The 18,083-nt window shown below is 65.1% G+C and overlaps 1 protein-coding gene across 24 annotated transcripts in view; it reads left to right on the top strand.

The window, feature by feature from the left end:
- KIF1A (kinesin family member 1A) overlaps window positions 1-15,681 on the top strand; it is a 100,706-nt gene extending 85,025 nt beyond the window's left edge. For 13 of the 24 annotated variants that reach the window (XM_086720152.1, XM_086720153.1, XM_086720151.1 and 10 more), the window contains 11 exons: window positions 4,808-4,922; window positions 5,891-6,024; window positions 6,998-7,059; window positions 7,386-7,531; window positions 7,785-7,985; window positions 8,449-8,526; window positions 9,071-9,195; window positions 9,973-10,125; window positions 10,683-10,875; window positions 11,711-11,829; window positions 12,182-15,681. In XM_086720152.1, the coding sequence (XP_086576278.1) occupies window positions 4,808-4,922; window positions 5,891-6,024; window positions 6,998-7,059; window positions 7,386-7,531; window positions 7,785-7,985; window positions 8,449-8,526; window positions 9,071-9,195; window positions 9,973-10,125; window positions 10,683-10,875; window positions 11,711-11,829; window positions 12,182-12,224 (1,369 nt within the window). In that variant the 3' untranslated portion in view covers window positions 12,225-15,681. Of the gene's footprint in view, window positions 1-3,553; window positions 3,578-4,807; window positions 4,923-5,890; window positions 6,025-6,997; window positions 7,060-7,385; window positions 7,532-7,784; window positions 7,986-8,448; window positions 8,527-9,070; window positions 9,196-9,972; window positions 10,126-10,682; window positions 10,876-11,710; window positions 11,830-12,181 lie in introns of all 24 variants that reach the window. The other 11 variants (XM_086720143.1, XM_086720149.1, XM_086720148.1 and 8 more) reach the window with 1 other exon arrangement.
- The last annotated feature ends 2,402 nt before the right edge of the window (window positions 15,682-18,083 follow it).

The following is an 18,083-nucleotide window of genomic DNA, read 5'->3' as shown; positions in this document are numbered from 1 at the left end:
GCCGTCACCCCCAACCACTTACCCCTCGCCCCTCATCCCCTCACCTCCTCTCCCCCCACCCTTCACGCCTCACCCCCAACCACTTATCCCCTCACCTCCTCACCTCCTACACTCTTATCCCCTCACCCATCGTCCCCTCACCCCTCAGCCTTATCTCCTCGCCCCTCACCCTCTTATCCTCTCACCCCTTCATCCCTTCACTTCCTCGCCCCTCACTCTCCTATCTCCTCACCCCTCACCTCTTATCCCCTCACCCCTTCATCCCCTCACCCCCTGCCTTCATCCCTTCATCCCCTCACCCCCTCACCTCCCCACTTCCTCGTCCCCTCAGTCCCTTAATCGTCTCATTTCTCCTTTTCCTTCTGGTCCAAGGACTCTCGCACGGCACGGTGGGTGAGGCCGCTGAGCCTTACATGTGTCGCGTCAGGTGCAGCAGAATCCCCAAGGCTGGGGTTCAAGCCCGTTGCCCTGCTCCTAGCTGTGTGACCGTGCTGGGGTCACGCTCCTCACCGGACACGAGGGCTGTCCCGGCTGCAGTCCGGGGGGCTCCGTCCTGGAAGTCTGCCTGTCGGTTCGCCTTCCCCAGGGCCACTCTTGAGAGTAATTCTCTTCTAGAAACGGACTTCCTAGAGCGTTATGAGTTTCTTGTTGAAACTTTGAGCATGGGTTTAATTTTCAGATTCTCAACAAATCCGTTCACGTCAGGATGCCCACCTGGCCCGCCCACTGACCTGCCACAGCTGAGACACTTGTCACAAGCGCCAGGTGCAAGTCACAACACGGTTGTCTAGATGTCTAAATAGGCCACGTGCAGCCGGCACGCGAGAGTCCCATCGGGAATGCCCAGGCCTGTGTGCTGGGAGCCCCGACCTCCCGATTACCCTACCCTGGCAGTCCGGCCCCACCTGAGCCCCGCAGGGTCGTGCGCGGGCGCACAGCCCGTTGGATTAGGCAGGGCAGGGCAGGCGTGGGGGCTCCCGTGTCACAATCCGAGGGGAGATGAGACACCTGCCCCTGTCCTGGCCGGTGTAGCCGCTGAAACTTTCTGAGCAAGAGTCGACACGGACAAGACATTGTAGAGCGTATGACGTTTTCTCTGTCGACAAACTTTTTAAGTGAGTTTTTGGTTCTCCCCACGTGGGTCCTCCCTTGTTTGAGCATCAAGCTCCACGTCCCGGCACTCAATTGGGGGTGGTCCCGTTTCTGGGCCCCTGCGGCCCCACTCTCATGCGTGGCTAGAGGAGAGCCGGCCGAGCGACCTCCCAGCCTGGGACCCCACCCCACCCGGCTTGAGCTGCTCTGTGTTGAGACAGGGCTGGAGGCTGCTGGACTGGACCAGGGATGTCTCAGAGGAGGGGGCGCCTTGATCCTGAGCCCCGCAGTCGGCTGCGGAAGGATCTGTGCAGGGCAGCATTTTCCTTCCAGAGGGAGGGCCCCGTGGGAACCCCTAGGGCTCTGCCGTGGGCCAAGCCTTGCCCTGCCCGCTGCTCTTTCTACACAAGGGTGGCCCGGAGAAGGGCTGAGGACTGGGGCCGTGGGTGGGACCTCACTGGAGGAGGGACACGTGCTCTGGCCTGTTTCCCCAAATGGGCTGGATCCCGAGGGCCCGCGGGCTGGTGGGGTGGGCCAAGCCCAAGGGGAGGCGCCGGAGTGGGCTCAGGGGCTCCACTCACGAGGTGGCCGCATCCCAGTGTTTCGGCCTCGGTGGGTCAGTGGGTTGGGGGTGGGGCCTGAGAATCCGCACTGCTAACAGCGCAGCGTCCGAGTGGTGCTGCCGCTTCGGGTCCGGGGACCCCACGTCCGGGCTGCACGGTTCCCCCAGGAGTTGTATCTGAGGGACTGGCTGGGTGTCGGGTGGGGCAGAGTGAGGGGTGCTGTGGGGAATGGGGCTCTCTTCTGGGGGTGACCTGATGCCCAGAGAGCTCTCCAGAGTCCTGTGCCTGTTCACAAGTGGGGGTCCGGTATGGTACCCACGGCCTCCCATGGCATCCTGGCTCACTACGGCTCCCTCTCTGGCTCTCTGGGTCTTAGTTTCCTGCTTCCTGATCAGGGGGGCACCAAGCAGCGGTTCCCATGCTGCGTCCTGCAGGCTTGGTGTCCTACGTGGCTGTCTAGGTCCCACATCGGGGGGGCCACCGCCCTCTGCACCCCAAGCACACCTGCCGTCATCTGGGCGGGACCTCCCTCTGCAGAGGCTCCAGGGGCTCGGGAGTGTTGTTGGGGACCCTTCCTGCCTGGGGCTCTGGGGTCTGGCACCCACGGCTGGCTGGGGGCTGACCAGTGGTTTGGAGCCAGCTATGGGCAGCAGCTTGGCTATGCCAGGTCAGACCCTGGCCATCTTGGCACCTGGGGAACGGTGTGGTGAAAGGTGCCATCCTAGGCTGTGGACGTGGGCCCAAGAGGGTCCCCACCCCCCATCACCTCATACGTGAGACCCACAGGTTCAGGTTTTCGGAGAGATTCTTGGTCACTGGAGTCTCATCAGGGCGAAAGCCTGACGGAGGGCCTCCCGGCCAAGAGCACCTTCAAGGGGCCTCGGTAAGCCTTGTTGGAGGTGTGCCGTCTCTCCATGCGGCTCCAGCCGGTTCTGGGATGGCCCACCTGGTCCTGGGGCGAGGCCCCTGGCTGAGCCCTGGGTCTCTGGCTGGCCAGACCGGGCTGGCTCTGGCTCCTCTGGAGTGTCCCGCCCGAGGCTGAGGGGCTCCGGACGAGGCGGGGACCCAGCTCCTGATGCCCGAGTAGGAGCCTGCCCTGGGAGGGGCACACAGAGAGTGCACGCTGTCCCCGTGCGGGTCCCCGATCTCGGGCCAGCGGTGGGGGCAGGCTGGGTCCACACGGCCGGAGCGCTTGCAGTGGAACGGAAGCCGGCGGTGTTCTTTAGTGACTTTTGAGGCAGGTGGACAGAGGGGACCGCACCGAGCTGAGGCCGTGGGCCAAGCTGGAGGATTTGGGGCTGGCTGGCCCACTTGGGTGGGGGCCCCAGGCTAGCCGTCCCCGGTGTGTCATCGGGGCCTCTAGGAGGCGAGGACTAAGGATGATGACCCCCGGGCCCCGCCCTCGGCACCTTGTACTGGCTCGTTCAGCCCGCAGCACGTCTCCATGGGGCCCAGTGCCGGCCGGTGGTCCGTCCAGGAAGCAGGGTACAGAGATGTCTGGCGAAGGCCCGGGGTCTAGTGGCCGTGCGGGAGCATTCGGAGGCCGGGGGTCCGGAGGGCGTTTGGGCCAGGCTGCCGTGGACCACCGGCCGTGCCTGCGGGCCTGCGGCGTCTGGGGGCCCCCGGGACCGAGGGTGTCCCTTTAGGTCTTGGTCACGGGTCCACGGGTACCCGCCTGGTCCTGCTGGGGTGGACCCAAAGCTCTCAGCGCAGACGCGGGGGGCCGGGGTCAGAGAGGGCCCCGCCCGCCGCCCCGTGAGGCGCTTCGGCGGCCGGCGGGACAGCACACACACCCGCTCACTGTCGGTTAGCTTGTACCCGGCCGTGTGACCGTGCTCGTTCTGACTTGTCCATCTCTTCTGTGTGTACGTGTGTGTCCTGGCTGCCTCCACCTTTAGCGTTTCGTTCGGAAATGACACTAGGTACAGCTCACTTTTCTCTTCCGCGCTGGCTTGGTCCGTCCCTCTTCCGCTTTTCAGTCCCCTTTCTCCTGCGACGTCTCCCCTGCGCTCTCTGCCAGTTCTCCGGTCACCCCGCTGTCCTCACGTCTCTTCCCCTGGGTCTTTGTCCTCGGTGACGTGTGTGTGACAGCGGCCCTGCCCCGTCCCACAGCTTCGCCCCGCGCCCCTGAGCGTGTCACGGGAAGCCCGTCCGCGCCCCGGCGTGGCCTTGCTCCTCCTGGCCGCCCTCCGCGCCCCTGGGCCGGGCCGGCTCCTCGTGGGGCGGGGGGCGGGGGGCCCGGTGGGGCCAGGGCATGAGCCGCTGCCCGCGGTCTGTGTCTTTGAGGATGCTTGGATGGAAACGGGGCAAGGCTGGGGGCTGAGTGGCCACACTGCGGACTGAGGCAAATTTACCACCTCAGATAGGATCCTCGAATGCCCACCCGGCCTCGGACAAGAGTTTAGGAGCTCTGCAGGGTGGTTGAAAACAGGAGCTATCCTATAATAGGAAACCCTGCCCCGGAGCGGAGGCCGCTGAAGAGTGTGATGTCCCGCCTCCCAGGGGCGGCTTAGGCTGCCCTCAGAGGGGCCACGGGCCTCCAGCTCTGCTCACAATCTTTCTGGGTTCGAGATGGGGACAGGGAGCAGGGCCCACCACCTGCTGTGTGCTAAATCGAGAGGAGCCTGGCCGCGGGGGGCGGGGGCGAGGCCATCTGCCCCGGGCCACCCCGCTTCCACTCCAAGTGTCCTCCCCCAAGGGAGGAGATGGGCCACACAAGGTTTTGGCAAAGCTGGGCAGGTCGGGACCTCCTTACTCAGACGGGGCAGGAAGGGGCGGCCCCCTTCTGCCCTCTCCGCGTCTCTCACCCCTGTCTGCCCCCACCTCCCCTCCTCTCCCTCCCTCTTTCCCTTTGTTGCTGTGTCCCAACCCGCTTGCCTCCTGCGCTCCCTTCCCTGCCCCCTCTGCCCCCGCCTCAGCGTCTGCGCTGCGGCCGCCCCGTCCGTCCGTCCATCTGTCCGTCCGCAGGGGAGTCCCCCACCCAGCCCGGTCCCCAGTAAGGAGGAACCTACTGTTCTCCTCGACCTGCCGCCCGGGCTTCCTGACCGGTGGCCCATAGGTCTCTCTGTCTGTGTCTGTCCGTCTGCATGTCCCCAGCCCACAAGCGCGGCCTGTGTGCTGCCACATTTGACCTTGTCTCTGCTTCCTTCCAGAACCTTTTACCAGTTTGAGGCCGCGTGGGACAGCTCCATGCACAACTCTCTGCTGCTGAACCGGGTCACCCCGTACCGAGAGAAAATCTACATGACCCTCTCGGCTTACATTGAGGTGAGAAATCTGTGCCAAGGGTGCACCCCCAAATCGCTGCCCCCCCCAAGTCTGAGATGCTTGCCAAGGGGCAGTGGGGGCCCTGGGTAGCCCCGGACAGAGGACTTGTCAAGTTCTTATTCAATCCACGTACTTCTAATGGCGCCATTCCCCCTCCCAGCACTATGTTCAGTGTGGCTTTGACCTCGGGGTTGCGGGAGGCCTGCGTCCATGTCCCGGGCAGCCTGAACCAAGAGCCTGCCCAACCCCGTCCCCAGGGTCTTGCGCTGTGCCTTCCCTGCCAAGCACAGCGGGTGGCCCGGAGCATGGGCGTTGCCGGCTGGGTGCAACAGCGGGGACCTAGCAGCCCGGAGGGTGGCAGCTGGTGGCACGGTGGCACTCCACCTCCCCTCCCAGCCCGATTGCTCCGGCTGTGGGAAGGGAGCGTCCCGACTGCCTCTCGGGGTGGCGGTTTGCTGGGGAAGCACTGGCTGGGCCCTGTCGCCATGAGTCCTGGCCCACAGCGGCCCTGCCGGCACCTGCTGTTGAGCTGCAGGAAAACAAGAGAAGCAGCGGTGTGAGAAACGGCCTGTCAGGGCCCCGGGAAGTCATCTAGAGTTAGAATGTGGCTGGGAAGCCAGGATCTGGTCTGATCTTCACAGGTGTTTTGGGGAGCGTGTTGCCCCATCCCGTGGCAAGGTGGCGCGGGCCTGACAGGGTGAGGCCTGTGTCTGGGACCTTCGGGGTCCCCGGCACCGACGCCAGCCCTCTGCGGCCCGGGGAGGCGGGGCCCTGGCGCTCTCCTGGAAGTCTCCTTGGGGGGGGTGGTGCAGGGAGCTCGCATCTGGGTGGGGGGCCAGGGCAGAGACCCAGGAAGGTCTGGGGCTGTCGGTCAGTGGCTTGTGCGCCCCGGGAGGTTAGAAGGGGGCCTGGGGCCCGGGTGCCGCGGGGCGTTCCTGCGCCTGAGCCCCCCCTGCCCCCCACTGCAGATGGAGAACTGCACCCAGCCAGCCGTCATCACCAAGGACTTCTGCATGGTCTTCTACTCTCGGGATGCCAAGCTGCCCGCCTCGCGCTCCATCCGCAACCTGTTTGGCAGCGGGAGCCTGCGGGCCTCGGAGAGGTGAGCCTGCCCTCGGGGGGTGGCCCGGGGGTCTGCTGTCCGGCACTCTGGTCCCAGTGAGGACAGACCGGACTCTGCACGGGGAGCGGCTGGCGTGTCTGGCAGAGGCTCGAGTGACACGCCGGCTTCAGGCGGGCCCAGACCAGAAGGCAGACTGGCCGCTGTCCCAGCCAGTCCCCTGCATTCAGAGCCTCTCACCTGCCCCTGCTATTGGGGTCACTGGAGGCCATGGGACACAGATGGCACATTGAGGGGCATGAGAGAGCCCGAGTCTGCCCACAGGCATGCAGGAGAAGGCCTGGGGGGTTTGCCCTTCGGCCCTCCTGTGGGTGGTCCTGGGCCCGCTTCCCCGTAGGACCTCAGGGCCGTGCCATCAGGCCTGGGGGCTGCGACTGGAGAGAGGGCATTCTGGACAGGGCCTCTTGCCATTGGAGGCTGGCAGTGCCCGAGGGAGGAGAGTGTCAGGCCCAGGCCCAGCCGTCCCTTCTTGCTCTCTGACCTGTCCCTGCATTCCTGGGGCGGGGAGGGGTGGTGAACGAGAGTGTCACGGCAGTGAGGAGAGACCACCGGGCCACCTGTGCTCACCTTCGGTGAGGCTCCCCACACTGTCTCGTGGACCCCAGTGTGCGGGACACCTGGGCACAGCCAGGAGGACAGAGTCTGGGGCTCAGGACTTAGTGGCCTTGGGCTGGCTGTAACCCGGCCACGCAGGGTCACCTAGTGAGCGCGGGATTCCGCCTGCGAGCCTGGCTCCCCCCTGTTCGTGGCGCGCACTTGGCGAAATCGTGGTCCCTGGCAAGAGGGGGCCCGGAGGGGTCTGGGAAGGGGACCGCCCACACGTGGCTGCAGCTCAGGGCCCCCGCGGCCCCGCGCAGGGCCACCAGGCATGGGCTCGCAGCAGGACCGGTGCCAGCTTCACATTTGATCGGCCCTGGCCATGCCCGGTGCCCACCCGCCTGCCCTCTCCCCGCAGCAACCGCGTGACAGGCGTGTACGAGCTCAGCCTGTGCCATGTGGCCGATGCCGGCAGCCCAGGTAGGCGCCTGGTGGGGGCGGGGGGGGTGTACTTGGTTAGGATCCAGGGTTCCCCGGGGTCCCTCAGCTAAGCTGCCGTTTTGGGGGGCCCTCACTTTCGAGACTCACGTGCTCACCTTTGCACTTCGGGAGTTGTTCTGAGAGGCCGGAGGACCGTGAGGGGAGAGGCAGCGCGGGGGGCGAGCCCAGCGGCCGCCGTGCTGGATGACTTCCTGTGGCTGAGGCTTTCCCGGGGGGCCGGCCTCCCTCCGTGGACAAGTCCCCACGGGGGGCCCAAGGCCTGGCGCCAGGGCGCGGATGTGGCCAGACCGTCACCCCCTTTCCAGGGATGCAGCGGCGGCGGAGGCGTGTGCTCGATACGTCTGTGGCCTACGTCCGCGGCGAGGAGAACCTGGCGGGCTGGAGGCCCCGGAGCGACAGCCTCATCCTGGACCACCAGTGGGAGCTGGAGAAGCTGAGTCTCCTGCAGGAGGTGCGCTTGTGCTCATCGGGCGCGGACTGCGGGTGCATGGGGGGGTGGGGGGCTCGAGTGTCCATCAGTTCCACCCCCCACCGACCCCGGGGCAGCCGCACACCTGCGGGGGGAGGGCAGCTCGCTGGCTGCTTCGAAGGGCGGCTGCGGGGCTGGGGCTCAAGGCCGAGTGCCGGCAGTGCCCCAGGGAAACGGCGGGCGCTCGTGGGTCCGGGCGCCCCCGGGGCTGAGCTGCGCTCCGGCTCTCGTGCAGGTGGAGAAGACCAGGCACTACCTGCTGCTGCGGGAGAAGCTGGAGACCACGCAGCGGCCCGGCCCCGAGGCGCCGTCCCCCGCCTCCAGCGAGGACTCCGGCTCCCACGGCCCGTCCGGCCCCTCGTCCCCACTCTCGGCCGAGGGCCGGCCGTCCCCCCTGGAGGCTCCCAACGAGAGACAGCGGGAGCTGGCCGTCAAGGTGGCTCAGGCAGCGCTGCTGTGACCCCGGCCCCTCTGGGGGTGACTCAGCCCTGTCCCGTCAGAGCAGGAGCGGGGAGAACGAGGGGTCCCGGGAGTCCCCTCGCCTACCCCTCACCCACCCACACTGGAATTTGTCAGCCTTTTACAGTTTCCTCCCCCGAGCAGTGACCTGCTTCCTTGAATACCTATGCTGACGGGGAGCTTACCCCCTCTGCCCGGAGCTGGCTCTTTCTGCCGCTTGACGGGCCGCGGGGAAGGCCTCTTAGACTGTGGGCAGCGCTGCCCACCCCCCGTCTTTGCCCTCGGCCCCCAGCCTGCTCTGAGAGGCTTCCCCGGCTCAGCCGTCACCTCGGAGGGTGGAGGTGCCTGGGCCCCCGGACAGTCACCCACGTCAGGGGCCGTGCCTGGGGCGGAGCCGGGTCCGGGGGCCTCCTGACTCCGGGCATTTGTTCCTCTAACAGTGCTTACGCCTCCTCACGCACACGTTCAACCGAGAGTACACGCACAGCCACGTGTGCGTCAGCGCCAGCGAGAGCAAGGTGGGCAGAGAGGGGCCACCCCCAGGTCATCACGGGGCTGTTGTCACCAAGAAGAACTCACAGTCGTATCCAGAGAAGGAAATAAGGGTTTTCTTAGAAACATACTGTCATAGCCAAGGGCCCCGTCTCCCTGTGCCTGGGGTCTGTGGAGCACAGGGGCCTCCCGGCCTGGCCCTCACCCAGCTGCCTCTGTCCTGGGCTGGTCAGGCCCCGTCCCTGTGGCCATCCTTCCCCTACCAGGGGACGGATCCTGGTCCCCAGAGCTAGTGTGGTCCCTGTGCTGCCCCACCCCCCTTGATTCGGGACCTGCCGCGCGCAGTCTCTGCTCAGTCTGCGGCCCGTCGCTGGTCGTCACCTTTGACGTGTGTAGGGGCGTGTAGGGCCTAGGGGCAGGTCGAGGGGGGCTGGGAAGAGGGTCTGGCCTGCGGTTGGAATGGGGGTGCCCCAAATGGAGGTAAAAGGTGAGCAGAGGCATAGGAACTAGCCACTGCAAGGGTGTCCCCACTCTGCAAGCCCCCCGCCAAAGGCCCACTGTCCTCCACAGCTCTCCGAGATGTCTGTCACCCTGCTTCGGGACCCATCCATGTCCCCTCTGGGGGCAGCCACGCTCACACCCTCCTCCACCTGCCCCTCTCTGGTGGAGGGGCGGTACGGAGCAGCCGATCTGAGGTGAGTGAGCTCCGGGCTCCGGGAGCAGCTTCCGGTGCCAAGAACCGACCGATGACCTCGGCCGTGACTCAGGCGCACAGTGCAGGGAGCGGGGCGCGCGCGTGGCCGGGACGGCCACAGGCATCTGGGGCAGGGCCAGCTGGAAGGGATCTGCCCCACGCCCTGCCCTGGCTGGCGCGGCCCCCACCCATCTCCGGTTGTGTTACTTTTCCGAGGCCGGTTTCTGCTGAAGGGTAGATTTAAACTGCACCGGGGACGAAAACCGGGAACGGGTCAAACCGGCACAAAAGCCAAACCCTTTTCGGGGGCAAGTGCTTGTACAACAGTCAGTAGGAAAACCAGCAACGAAGTAGCTTGGAGACCCACGGGCCTGCCGTCGTGCTGATGGCTGGTGTCTGCTCAGCTTTCCCAGCACCTCTTAACGCCCGGTCCCTTAGACTGTAAATCCCTCAAGGCATCCACGTTTCCTTCTTAAAATAAAAAGGCATCCCGCCCTCTGGGCCTCATCTGAGACGGGCCTGTGCTCAGCTGGGGAGCTGAAGAGACAGGGGGCCGCTTTCACAGGGGCGGCAAGCGGAAAGTCCCAGGAGAAGGGCGGTAGGGTCTTGCGGCCACGCCGGACCCTCCCCGAGCTCCAGCTGTGGCTGCGGCCGGGCAGACCCTGGGAGGTGCCCATGGGGCCGGCTGGGTGTGGGAGGAAGCCCGGTCCCACGTGGCTCCCCGGCCCAGCGGGGACTCTCCCTGCAGGGGTGCAGAGGCTTCGCTTTGCTTCCCCAGGACCCCGCAGCCCTGCTCCCGGCCGGCCAGCCCAGAACCTGAGCCTGTGCCCGAGGCAGATTCCAAGAAGCTTCCATCCCCTGCTCGGGCCGTGGAGGCGGACAAAGAGCCCCCACGCCTGCTGGTTCCTGACATCCAGGAGATCCGGGTCAGGTGTGTGGGGGGTGCCCTGCCCCAAACCGGGGCTCTTCTAAAACCACCCGGCCAGCTCTGTCCCTGACCCAGGCCCGGGGACAGCACCACACTAGGGAGGCAGGCAGGCAGGCCACCCCTGACCTGGGGCAGGAGCAGAGAAGGAGCAGACAGCAAAAGGGCAGGAGGGGGCCGGGGACCTCGCGGGCACCTCTGCAGAAAGATGGTTTAATGCATCTGCGAGTTATCAGTTTGGCCTCTGTGCCAGATGCCTGCCTGGCCCTTGTGGCCCAAGAACGCACCCTCCACAGGTTGTGGTCACGGAACCCCATGTGACAGCGAAGGCGGCTGCAGCTTTTTTTTTAAAGTTTCTCCTTCTCACAGCTGGAGAAACTGAGGCCCAGAAATAGGTTGGTGGTTCTGGTCTCCGATCTCCCAGGTTGGGGTTCTACCGGGTACCCCATAGCCCCTGAGCCCCGGCCGGTACCGCCACGGGCCTGGTGGAGGGTGGTGGGCCCCACCGTGAGACCCCCACTGACCGCCAGGAGCACATGAGCCAGCAGGCGTCCCTCCTGCAGCCCCATCGTCTCCAAGAAGGGCTACCTGCACTTCCTGGAGCCACACACGGCCGGCTGGGCCAAGCGCTTCGTGGTGGTACGGCGGCCGTATGCCTACATGTACAACAGTGACAAGGACTCTGTGGAGAGGTTCGTGCTCAACCTGTCCACCGCCCAGGTGGAGTACAGCGAGGACCAGCAGGCCATGCTCAAGGTACAGCCTTGGAAATGGGATGGGCAGGTCCCGGGTTGGCCAAGGCCCGGCGAACCCCCGGCAGGGCTGCGGGAGGTGGGAGCCAGGCCCCGTCCCCCGTAGGCCCGTTTCCTACTCGCTGCCAGACCGAGGTCCCCATGTCCTGTCTCTCACAGGGTCCCCCTTCGGCCCTCCCACGGGGCACCTAGTCCTGGTGATGGCCAGCCATGGCTGTGGTCCACAGATGGGGGGAGCACTGGCCCATTCCCCAGGGACACCCTGGGTCGGGGCTCTGAGCCCCACGGGGCCGGCCATGTCGTGGGCCTGGGAACACGGCCTTCCTGTCCCCTGGCTTTGCCCTGCCCCTCTCCGAGCCAGCAGTGACCCTGGCTTTGCCAGACTCCTACAGCACCCGCTGGCCGATTTCTGATGCCCTGTGGTGGGGGGTGGGCACGAACTCGGCGTGCCGCCCACTCCTGCCCCACCCAGGGCTCAGGCTCAGCAGGAGAGGCCGGCACGGCAGCGGAGTCAGAATCGCAGGGGAAGGAACCTCGGCCCGGGAGGGGTAGACGCATCCCAGGGGACCACGCAGAGCAGGCCACAAGGGAGCCCTGGGGCAGGAGAAGACACAGGGTGTCCCCACCGCAGAGGCTTCCGCGAGGGGGCCGCCCCCGTGTGGGTCAGACCGGGCCGTGTGCACTGCGGTTGTCTCCTGCGGGCTCTTCTTTCCTGCCCCCTCACCCCTGGGATGTCCCGGTGGCGCCCCTCCCCTGCCCCCACCCATGCCCCACAGTGACCACCGCGGGCCAACCTGGCAGAGGCCTCGCGCCGTCTCACGGCAGCCCTGCCTTTGCAGACACCCAACACGTTTGCCGTGTGCACGGAGCACCGCGGCATCCTGCTGCAGGCCAACAGCGACAAGGACATGCACGACTGGCTGTACGCATTCAACCCCCTCCTGGCCGGGACCATACGGTACGCGGCTCCCCCTGCAGGTGGCAGGAGGGCACCGCCCCCGGGCGCGTTCTTGAGGACGTTAATGCCTAATTTGTGTCGTTGCTGCTGGTAAAGCGTACGAGCCCCTGAGATGTTCAAAATGTACTTGCTCCCGGGGGCAGGCCCTCACGCGGTTGCAAACACAACTCACGGTCAGGCCTGGGCACAGCGAGCCCTGGCGATGGGACCCCCGCCCCTCCTGCACCGCTGACTTGCAGAAGGCAGGTGGGCGACTCCTGAGCCCGGGTCTCCGCGTGAGCAGGGAAGCAGAGGGGGCGTCCGCCGCCGAGAGGCCAACATCCCGACCCCCGCTTGTCTCCACCTCCCGCAGGTCCAAGCTGTCCAGACGGCGGTCTGCCCAGATGAGGGTCTGAGCCGGAGCCCCCCGCGCCCCCACGACAGCCAGCAGGCCAGCCCCGCCCCCAGTCCCCGTCACCATCCGTCATGTCACGCGTGCCCAGCCTGCCCCCACCAGCCAGCCAGCCAGCCGGTCCCCTGTTGGGGACGCTGCGCGGGGCCCCACACAGAGCGCCACCTCTGGCCCGGGTGCCTGCACCGCAAGACCTATCCTGCCCCGAGCAGAGGCCACGTTCTGTCTTCTTTCGGAGCGGGCCCCGGGTGGGAGCGGCTGGGAGGTGCCAGAGAGGCCGGAGGGCACAAGTCAGGGGCGTCGCCGCCGTTCTGATATTTTTTTAAGCATAGACAGACTTATAATTAATATACATTAGTTAGTGACACCGAAACAGGCCACTCAGAAATTAACTATAAGACTGTGTTCTATTTATAAGTATTTATTTCTAATGCCTTCACATAGACCCGTAGGATTCGGATGGACCCCGTCCCCTGCTTGTTCCCTCTCTCATCCCCAAGCCTCGTAGGGAAGACCACGGTGAAGAGGCGTCTGCACAGGCCGGGGCACCACCTGGTTGGCACCACGGGGGCACGTCCACCCAGGCCCGAGCTCAGGCTCGTGGGGGAGGCCTTCCACCCAGGGTGCGTGTGTGTGTGTGTGTGTGTGTGTGTGTGTGTGAGCGTCAGGGGACCCGGCGCCCGAGGTCCAGGCCGCGAGGGGGGTGGCGTGCACCCTCCCAGCCGGAGGTAGAATCCGCATCTCACCCGGACAGCGGCCGCCGAGACGCGACCCCGCGGGCAGTGCCGGCAGCTTCTCCCCAGGAGCGTGCGGGCACGAGGGGGACCAGGCAGATGGGCCCCTGGGCTGTGGGGCTCTCCCGGCAGGGACGGCAGGGGTGGTGTGTCCAGGCCGGCAGGGTGCAGGTGGCGGGGGGAGAGATGGTCCGGGCGGTGGGGGGCTGGGGGTGCAGCTTCTCAAGCTCCAGGTGGTTCCCGGGAAGAAGGTGTGTGGCTTCCCCCCCTTGCCCCGAGAGAGGAGTGTCTGTGAGTCCCAGTGAGAAGATTCCACGGGGTCAGGGGAGGGCAGCCAGCAACGGGGCCCCCGTCATCAAGGAGGCTCCCCTCTCGCACCGGAGGGCGCTGCCCTTGTGTTGCTGCAGTGTCCGATTCGTGCCCCCAGGGACTGCCCACCCCAGGCCCGGCCGCCGGGGCAAGCGCCTGCCCCGGGCTGGGAGTCCGGTCGGGCACCACACCCGGGCCACAAACACATCAGAGAAACCCCGGGGTCTGGGGGGGTCTTCGGTGACCTGTTCCCTTGCCCGCAGCCACACGTGGCCTCTTTCTAACTCCAGTCAAAACAGCAACCGATCCAGAAACCCCTGTCCCGCCACGAGCAGGTTCCGCGCGGAACCTGGGCGTCCATGCCGTTCTCTGGTGCCTTCCACTGCCTTCGCCAGACCCTGCAGGGCACCCCAGTGACACCCCCTTTCCCACTTGGTTCAGATCACCTTGTCGCACCCCGGCCAGTGGTCTGGGGCCCCCTCAGCCTGGCTGTCCCCAAGCGGCACTGACGAGGCCTGTGGATATTGTACGGGTTCCGCGCCCTGAGGCCCGAGGTGTGCGCGGCCTCTTTCCTCTAGGGGTGCGTGGGCGTGGCTCCCACACCAAGCGACCAGGTTTCGGTTGGAGGCTTCCCTTTGGGAAAGTTGTCCCCCCAATAACTTGAGCTTCGCCCCGGACGTGGGACCAGGCGGACGGGCTCCCCCATCTGAGCGCCGTCTGGCAGCCGCGTCTGGTTCCGCCGGCCGCGCCGGGCCGCTTGGAGGCTGTGAGCGCGCCTTTCCCGTAGCTGGTCTGGGCAGTGCGTCAGCGGTCACTTCCACCCGCCGCTCCCCTCGTCCCGGTGCTCGGAAGTCACCACTGATGGCATCGCTCCATTGGCAGAAAACGCGTCCCAGGAAACCACATCTGTGGGACGCGGGGACCCAGCGGCCTTCTTTGGGGACCCCCAGAGGAGGGCTCGCATCCTGGACAGAGAGCAAACGTCCGGAGACCGGACGTTCCCGGGCCGAGACGCAGAGGGCAGGGGTATGGCACAGTCCAGAGCAAGCATTTATTCTGGCTCCTGTGATGGCCTTGAGGGCAGGGAGGGGACCAGGGAAGGAGGACGTGGTTCCTAGATGAGTTGGTTCCCGACAGCCCCCCTTCCCGCGGGGAGACTGGAGGTGCAGGGCCCGGGCCGCAGGGCACCCAGGTCAGCCAGCCTGGAGCCGCGGCCTGGGAAGGCTCCGAGGCCCCCGCACCCGGGGCGCAGGGGTCTGAGGCCAGCCAGCCTGCAGAGCACCTGCCTCGTGGGGCTGAGGGAAGGGGGGACGCGCCCCATACGCGGGAGCCTCCACAGCCATGGAGGTGCCCCCAAGACCGTTTGATTCTGGCCCTGGTGCCCGTGCCCGCGAGCCAGGTGTGGGCCACGTGGACCCCCTGTCCCCTGCCAGACCCTCGGAGTTGGTGGGGAGAGAGATCCGAGTCAGAACACCTGGTCCCTTGTCCGCCCTGCTAGAAGCTACCCAATGTGTCACGTCAGAGGGGACGGCACTTAGCAAACTGGGCCACAGTCTTCACATCTGTGACGAGGGAGGCTGCGGTTTCCCAGAGGGAGGTCAGGCATGGCTGTGGCTGTGATGTCTCACCGAGTGGGGAGGGAAGAAAGATCCAGAAAGCCATCTCTCTGGGATTTTTTTTTACCACCTGATGGCACTTGTTTTGCTCTGAGGGATAGCCGTCCTCACCCAGAGAAGCTCTCTGTCTCCTCCAGGGAGACGGGGAGTCCCCCCGCTGATACGCTGTGGTCCCAGGAAGGGGGGCGCTGGGCTCCAGGCTCCAGTGTGACCCAGCTGGTGCCCAGGGGTGTTGACGTGTTCCCAAGTTCCAAGGCCTCCGTGTTCCGAGGAATCACTCCTAAGATGCCAACGTTTCGGTCACCGATCACACACACGCACACACACGCTCCGGGTGGCTGCAGGGAGGCAGCCTCCCCCTCCGTCCCGGTTCCCCCTCCGCACCTGTCGGGCGGGCGTGGCGAAGCACTCGGGGAGAGTTCCTGAATGTCGCTGGTGGTTCGGGCGTCAGCGGATCGCAGTGCTGGTCCTCCGTCCGCCCCCTCCGGTGCGGGACCCCGGGAGGCGCCCTCCTTCTACCCCGGGGACCGGGGAAGTGCCCCCAGGGATCAACAGACTCTATGGCTTCTTCCAGGCCGGTGCTTCCCACAGCTGGCCGTCCCCCGCGTCCCCCCGTAGCTTGTACATATGTGGTTGTGTGGCACACCCTGGCCCCTGCACCGTAACCACCATCCCGACGTAACGACTCGAGTTCCCTGACGTCCTAAACCTGAGTGTTAGGCTCTAGGCTCCTGTACTGTGTGTGTGCACTTAAGAATCTGTCCAATTAAGAAATAAATGTGGCTCCTTATGCAACATCAGACCCGCGGGTGTCCACTGTGGCCTTACTTGTGTGTTGAGTCTGTTCGATGTGGCCAAGAATGGCCCCTGGGGTCAGAGGTCCAGCACTGTCCGGAGAGCACCCACTTCCCACACCGGTGAGGCAGGGGGGAAGAGAGCCTGGAGGGGGGTGAGGGGCGACGGTCACGGGAGCACCCGCCTGCTTCCCTCGGCACCCGGCCGCACCTGGCTGCGTAACCCACGTGCCCGGGCAGCCTCAGAGCTTTTCTGTACGGTCAGCTTCACCCGGTACCAAAACCACACGACGATATTGCAAGGAAATGAGATGCAAACCAGTGTCTCAGCGACATAGAAAACAAGTATCTCGGGGCGCCTGGGTGGCGCAGTCGGTTAAGCGTCCGACTTCAGCCAGGTCACGATCTCGTGGGATCTCGCGATCTCGCGGTCTGTGAGTTCGAGCCCCGCGTCGGGCTCTGGGCTGATGGCTCAGAGCCTGGAGCCTGTTTCCGATTCTGTGTCTCCCTCTCTCTCTGCCCCTCGCCCGTTCATGCTCTGTCTCTCTCTGTCCCAAAAATAAATAAACGTTAAAAAAAAATTAAAAAAAAAAAGAAAGAAAACGTATCTTCGGTAACGTTTTGCCAAATCGAATCTACTGACTAGAAGGATAATCCCTCGTGATCGGGCGGGGCGAACCTCGGGAATGCGGGGTTGGCTCAAAGACCGATCAGTGTGATTCACCACGTTAAACCAACAAAAATCTGGTTGAAAATCAGAAAAATCAGAAAAATTAGAAAAATCACAGACACAGAAAAAGCGTTTGACCAAATGTAACGTCCGTTGCTACCTGAGCCTTTACGTGGACGATCACGTCCTCAACCTGACAAGGCACGTCTCTCAGCAGCCCACAGCTAACGCCATCCCTACGGGCAGATGGGAGTGGGAACCCTCAGGACTGGGAGCGAGACAGGACGTCCTCTGTCAGCAGCAGTTGAAAGGAAGCAGACTCGGACACAACAGGGTCTGAGCTCCCCCGACACCCCCCTGGGGAGGCCGCCAGGCTCAGCAGTGTGACCACCGCTGCAGTCGCGGGCCGTGGTCCTAGAGAACGCGTTGACAACGGAGGAGTAAGCACCTGTGATCGTCGCCTGTCCCCTGGCTTTATCCCGCTGCCCCACGGCGTGCATGTTGGCCCCGTTAAAATGATGGGGCGCCCGGGTGGCTCAGGCGGTTAAGCGTCTCGGCTCACATGATCATATGATCTCACGGTTCCTGGGATGGAGCCCCACGTCGGGCTCTGTGCTGACAGAGCAGGGCCCGCTTGGGATTTTCTCTCTCTCTCCCTCTCTGTCTCTCTCCGTCCCTCCCCCGTGTGTGCTTGTGCGAGCATGCGTGTAGGTGCGTTTTCTCTCTCCCTGTCTCTCAAAAACAAATACAAATAAATAAGTAAATAAAAGTTAAACTTAGGCAAAAATAAAGATTGAACTCACGCTGATCGCTCAGCATGAATAGCCACTGAGCATTAGCCAGGCTTGTGTTCTCGGTGATGTGCTTCCTGGGTCTAAAACCACTTTCTGTGTGTTCTGACTGGGCCAGGCCCACCCCCCACCCCAGTTGGAGCAGGGGGTTGGAGGGTGGAAGGGGGTCTCTGCGTGATCCCTGAGGGAGCCCCGGCTTCTCCGCTCACGGACTCCAGGGCTCCACCTGTTCCCCGCTCCTCCAACAGGGCGGGACCTTAAAGGAAAGAACAGACCCCTTGCCCCCCACACCCCTTCCTGGGGCTGGGGTCTGGACGGTTGTCGGCCTTCCAGGGGGAGCAGCAGGCAGAGCTCCTGTGGGGTTAACCTCACCCCTGCCCCCTGGGGCCCAGGCCCCTTCCCCACCTCCAGGAAAGTTCTGGACCTCAAAATCCTCTACTGGGACAACCAGAGTAAAGGCAGCACCTGTCACCCATGCTCTGGACCCCCCTGCTAGCTGTCAGTCTCCCCTGCGTCCACGCAAAGGGAGGCTGCCAGGGGGGCGGGGGGAGCCCTTGGACTGGAGCCACACAAACAAAAGGAGGGTCAGGGGGGCGGAGGCTGGGCCAGAGGTGAGGCCCCTCTGCCCCCCCCCCCCCCCGCCCCGCAGGAAGGCTGGTTCTCAAGGAGGCGGAGCTACCGCTGGGCCTCCTTGTGAATGTGTGCACCTGCTCCAGAGGGGGCCGCGGTCCAGAGCTGGGCCCTGCTGAGCAACCCTGCAGTGCTGCAGGTGACAGGGCCATTTGGGACACGTCCAGGACTTTAGTCACGGTCCCCCAGGAGTCAGGCGCTCTCAGGGGGCCCCCTCCTGGTGACGTCATACCCAGCCTTTTCTCCAGTAGTCTTGCTCAGCCGAACTCCTTGGAAGGAAGTGGGTGGCCGGCCTTCTCTTGAGGGGCAGGGGGAAGCA

The sequence above is a fragment of the Puma concolor genome, chromosome C1 (assembly GCF_028749965.1).
Source record: "Puma concolor isolate L17-30 chromosome C1, mPumCon1.1.hap2, whole genome shotgun sequence".
In the NCBI taxonomy this organism is placed as follows: domain Eukaryota; kingdom Metazoa; phylum Chordata; class Mammalia; order Carnivora; family Felidae; genus Puma; species Puma concolor.
The sequence above is the reverse complement of the archived record's forward strand: the minus strand, read 5'-3'. Positions and strand labels throughout refer to the sequence as shown.